Source organism: Haliaeetus albicilla, chromosome 29 (genome assembly GCF_947461875.1).
Source record: "Haliaeetus albicilla chromosome 29, bHalAlb1.1, whole genome shotgun sequence".
NCBI classification, from domain to species: Eukaryota; Metazoa; Chordata; class Aves; order Accipitriformes; family Accipitridae; genus Haliaeetus; species Haliaeetus albicilla.
The window spans coordinates 5145181-5150302 of NC_091511.1; the positions used below are offsets into that span (position 1 = coordinate 5145181).

The window sequence follows — 5122 nt, forward strand, 5'->3', positions numbered from 1 at the left end:
CCCCACCACCCCCCGGCACGGCGCTGGGGCCCCCCCCTCACTTTGGGGACACCCCCCCAGATTGGGGACATCCCCCCCGTTTGGGGACATGCCCCCAAGATTGGGGACACCCCCCCCCAAGAGTGGGGACATCCCCCCCAGATTGGGGACACGCCCACAAGATTGGGGACACCCCCAAGATTGGATACCCCCTCCAGATTGGGGACACCCCCCCAAGATTAGGGACATCCCCCCCAGTTTGGGGACCCCCCCAAGATTGGGGACATCCCCCCCAGATTGGGGACACCCCCCCAGTTTGGGGACATCCCCCTGAGATTGGGGACCCCCCCCCAGTTTGGGGACCCCCCCCAAGATTGGGAACATCCCCCCCAGATTGGGGACATCCCCCCCAGATTGGGGACACCCCCCCAGTTTGGGGACATCCCCCTGAGATTGGGGACACCCCCCCAGTTTGGGGACCCCCCCAAGATTGGGAACATCCCCCCCAGATTGGGGACATCCCCCCCAGATTGGGGACACCCCCCCAGTTTGGGGACCCCCCCCAAGATTGGGAACATCCCCCCCAGTTTGGGGACATCCCCCCCAGATTGGGGACATCCCCCCAGTTTGGGGACACCCCCCCCAAGATTGGGAACACCCCCTCAGTTGGGGGGGACCTCCCCCCCCTTCCTTTCCCTCCCAGGGCTCTTGTTTTTGGGGGCCCCCCCCCGCCACTGCCACCCCCTCTGCCACTCCCCACCCTTCACGCTGCCCCCCCCCACCCCATTTCCCCCCGGGGGGGGGGCAGGGAGGGCCCCCCCCCATTTCTACAGCTGCCACTTTGGATTCCCCCCGCCCCTTTTTCTTTTTTTTTTTTATTTTATTTTAATTTTTTAACATGACCTGGGGGGGGGTCCCGGCGCTGACCGCTCCCCCTGTGCCCCCCCCTTCTCCCCCAAATCGGGGTCCCGGGGGGGGAACCCCAATAAAAACTCGTTCTGCTTCACTCTGTCTCCTGCCTGTTGGGGGGGGGATTTATGGGGGGGGGGTCACCTACATCTGGGGGCGCCAGGGACCAAAGGGGGGGGGGTACAAAGGGGGCGGAGCCCCCCATACATGGGGCGGGTCCTACCGGGGGTCCCCTGGGCGGGGCCGCGCACTACGGCGAGCGCCGCCCCGCCCCGCCTGCATGATTTATGCAGAGAAGGCGGGGCTATGCAAATAAGCCCGTGACGCTCGCACTCCGTCCAATCCGCTGCCGGACAGCGCCACGCGGCCGCGGGGAAGGGCGCGCCGTTGCTGCGGCTATCCGCGCATGCGCGGGCTCGATGGTTAAATGCCGCGACTAGAGCGCCGCGGGGCGGGCTGCGCCTGCGCGCGCCCCGCGGGCCGCCGCCGCGCTCGCTGATTGGCTCGGCTTCCTCTCTATGCTGGCTGAGCTCGCTAGAAAGTCGCCCCTCCGCCTCTATCGCCTAGTAACCGGCGCCGGGAGCCCCCGCCGCCCTCCGCCGCTCCCCTCCCGCCTCCCCCCGCCTCCCCCATCTTTTCGGGCCGCCGCCGCTTCCCCGGTTCGCGGCGGCCGCCATCGCGCTCGTCTCGTCGCGTCCCCGCGGGAGGGTCCTCCGCCGGGCGGCCAGAGCGCCGCCGGAAGTCGAGGGGCGTGGCCGGAAGCCGGTGGGCGGGCGCCATATATAAGCAGCGCGCAGGCGCCGCCTTCCTCTCTTTGGCGGACGGCGAGGTGAGCGCGGGGCCGCGGCGGGGCCGGGCGGCGGCGGGGGAGGCCGCGGGGGGGGCCCGTAGGCCGCGGCGTCGCCCCCCCCTCACCCCGTTCCGCTTATCTCCCTCCACTCAGGTCCCCACGGCCCGGAGCCGCCATGGGCCGCCGCCCGGCGCGATGGTGAGCTGCGTGACGTCACCGCGCGGGGAGGTGGGGGGGGGCTGGGATGGGTGACGTTGTCCCACACACCTTTCGACGTCACGGGCTGGAGGTTTGGGGGGACCGCTTGCGGAGGGAGGGGGCGGGGGGGCGTTGCGAAGGGCGTTACGCGATTTCGGGGCGCCTTGGCCCCCCCCTTCACTGCCCCCTTCCCCCCCCCCCCAGTTACAGATACTGCAAGAACAAGCCGTACCCCAAGTCCCGCTTCTGCAGGGGGGTCCCTGGTAAGTCCGCAGCCCCCACCCCGGCTTCTGGGGGACCGTCGCCCCCCCGGCTCCTGTAGCCACTGTGGGGGGGGCCCGCCCCTGACGTGACCCCCCATTTTTTTTACTCCGCAGACCCCAAAATCCGCATCTTCGACCTGGGACGGAAGAAGGCGAAGGTGGACGAGTTCCCCCTCTGCGGGCACATGGTGTCGGACGAGTACGAGCAGCTCAGCTCGGAGGGTGCGTCCGGGCGGGGTGGCGAGGTTGGGGGTCCCTCAGTGGGGCGGGGGGTGACCCCGGGGGGGTGTCCCTGCCAGCCGTGACACCCCCCCCCCCAATATCTCTCTCCCTCCCCCCCCCAGCGCTGGAGGCCGCCCGCATCTGCGCCAACAAGTACATGGTGAAGAGCTGCGGGAAGGACGGGTTCCACATCCGCGTCCGCCTGCACCCCTTCCACGTCATCCGCATCAACAAGATGCTCTCCTGCGCCGGCGCCGACAGGTCGGGGCTCCCCCAAACGGCGGGGGGGGGCGGGGGGGGGTCCCCAGAACGAGGGACGGGAATTGGGGGGGGTTGTTGGCCAAAATGGGGGGAAGCAGCCCATGATGGAGGGGGAGAATGCCAGCAGAGCGGCCCCCGGGGCAGCGCCGGGCACCCCAAAACCGGGGGGCGGGGGGGGGGGCAAGAACCAGAGGGAACTCGCTGCCCCCCCCCCCCGGGCTGTGGTGCCGGGGGGGTGTCTTCCCCGGTTTTGGGGGGACACACACACTTGGGAGCACACGGGGGTGGGGGGCAGGAGACCCCCTCACCTGTAGAAAGTGGGGTGCGTTTTTCTTGGGGGGGGCGGGGGGCAGCGCTCGGGGTGTCGCTGGGGGTTGTGATGGTTTCCCTGGGGGGGGGAGGTGGGATGCAAACCCCAGCGGGGGCCTGTCGCACCGGTGGGGTGGCGGAGGGTCCCAGGTGGAGGGGGGGCTGTGTCCCCCCCCCCTGCCGCAGCCAATTAAGCCGGCCGTGGCCCCCCCCAGCCGTGGAGCCCGGCGTGCACTGGCTGCGCACAGCAAACCCCCCCCGGCTGTGTAGGGCGCCTCGCTCGCATCCCCCGCGGGGCGCCCCAAGGGGCCGGGGGCACAACCCCCCACCCCCGGGCAGAACTGTGGGTGCTCGGGGGGGTTCCCAACACTCACCCCCCCGCTTTGTGCCCCCCCCCCCCCCAGGCTGCAGACGGGGATGCGGGGCGCCTTCGGGAAGCCGCAGGGGACGGTGGCGCGGGTGCACATCGGGCAGGTGATCATGTCGATCCGCACCAAGGCCCAGAACAAGGAGCACGTGGTGGAGGCGCTGCGCCGCGCCAAGTTCAAGTTCCCGGGGAGGCAGAAGGTACCGGGGGCGGGGGGGGGGGCACGGGGGGGGGGTCCCTGGGCAGCGGGGGGGACAACGGGGACGCAGACTGCGGGAGAGGAGGGGTCCTGCGCCGAGCAACGGGGGGGTGCTGCGCCGCTGCGGTGGGGGGTCCTGGGGAAAGGGGGGTGTCTCTGCGGGGTTTTGGGGTGCCCCTGACCCCCCCCCCACACCCACACCCCCCCCCCCCCAGATCCACATCTCCAAGAAGTGGGGGTTCACCAAATTCAACGCCGACGCCTTCGAGGACATGGTGGCCCAGAAGCGCCTGATCCCCGACGGCTGCGGGGTGAAGTACGTCCCCTGCCGGGGACCCCTCGACCGCTGGCGGGCGCTGCACGCCGCCTGAGCCCCTCGGGGGGGGCCCCAAAACCCACCCCCCCACCCCAAAAAGGGGGGGGGGGGGGTCCTGGAGGGAATAAAGGTTTGTGGGGCCCTCTCCCCTCCCCCCTCTGCTGCCCTGTGGCCTGGTTTTTGGGGGGACCCTGGGGGGGTTGGGAGCGGGGGGGGTGGGGTGTTTGGGTGTTGTGTTCCCCCCCCCCCCAAAGACGAGGCTGCACAAATGGGGTGAAATGAGGTAAAAACGAGGCTTCGCTTTATTCCCCAGATGCAGCCCACCCGCCCCCCCCCCGGGTCTGTACAGACAGTGACAGCGGGGACGGAGGGGAGGGGAGGACACGGGGGGAGGGGGGAGCACCCCAGGCTTTCTCTTTTTTATGGGGGGGGGGGGGGGGGGGCTGGGCTCGGATGCCTGGGTCCTTCCAGCCCCAGTCGGGGGGGAGTGACGTGGGTGTAAAACCAACCAAAAAAAAAACAAACCCAAAACCAGCCACATTCACAGGACACGACGACGAGGGGGGGGCTGGGGGGGGGGGGGGGGCGAGCTCCCCCCCTTCCCTTGTGCTTGGGGGGGGGGGGGACACGACAACGACGGACCCCCAAGGGGTGAAGGAAGAATTGGGGGGGGGGGGGGGTCCCAGTGGGCGGGGGCGTTTTGCCGGGGGGGGGGGCGTCCCCTCCAGCTTTGCCGCCTCCAGGGGACTCGGCTCTGTGTCGGGGGGTTCCGGTGGGGGGGTTTTGGGGTCCGGACCCCCCCCCGCAGCCCCGTCAGACGGTGGTAACGGAGAGCAGCGGGTTGTAGACGCGGCCGCCATCGGCCGCCCGGCCGCCTCGCGCCAGCATCTCCTGGATCGTCACCCAGTTGTCCAGGATGCGGCGGCTGCGCTTGCGCAGTGCGCGCCGCGCCCCGGGGGCGGAGCCCGGAACGGCGGCGGCGGGCGGGGCTTGGGCGGCGGCGGGCGGGGCGGTTTGCTCGGCGGGCGGGGCCGCCGCCCTCGCCCCGCCCCTGCAGCAGCAGCTCGCGGCGGCGGCGCTGCTCGCGGGCGCGCGCCAGGTGCTGCTTCCGCTGCTCGCGGCTCCAGTAGCGGCCGGTCTTGAGTTCGCTGCGGGCGTCGTCGTCGGTGGTGGAGCCGCCCCGCTCCTCCAGGATTTTAATGGCCCGCGCTTTCAGCAGGCGGTCTCGGCCGGGCCGCTTGGCCCTGGGACCTTTCCCCGCCGCCGCCGCCGGAGGTAAACCTCGCAGGAGGGGCGAGCTGCGGCAGCT

The 5122-nt window shown here is 71.0% G+C and overlaps 1 protein-coding gene and 1 non-coding gene across 2 annotated transcripts; both read left to right on the plus strand.

Annotated features, from left to right (window-relative positions):
* Nucleotides 1–1692: 1692 nt before the first annotated feature.
* Nucleotides 1693–3967, plus strand: LOC138682587 (large ribosomal subunit protein uL16). Its single transcript, XM_069773844.1, has 7 exons — nucleotides 1693–1717; nucleotides 1832–1876; nucleotides 2081–2139; nucleotides 2254–2361; nucleotides 2484–2622; nucleotides 3336–3498; nucleotides 3713–3967. The coding sequence occupies exons 2-7, from the start codon at nucleotides 1854–1856 to the stop codon at nucleotides 3866–3868; spliced, it is 648 nt and encodes a 215-aa protein (XP_069629945.1). The 5' UTR covers nucleotides 1693–1717; nucleotides 1832–1853; the 3' UTR covers nucleotides 3869–3967.
* Nucleotides 3112–3254, plus strand: LOC138682913 (small nucleolar RNA SNORA70). Its single transcript, XR_011322786.1, has one exon. It is a non-coding gene; the product is annotated as a small nucleolar RNA SNORA70 (small nucleolar RNA).
* Nucleotides 3968–5122: the final 1155 nt, after the last annotated feature.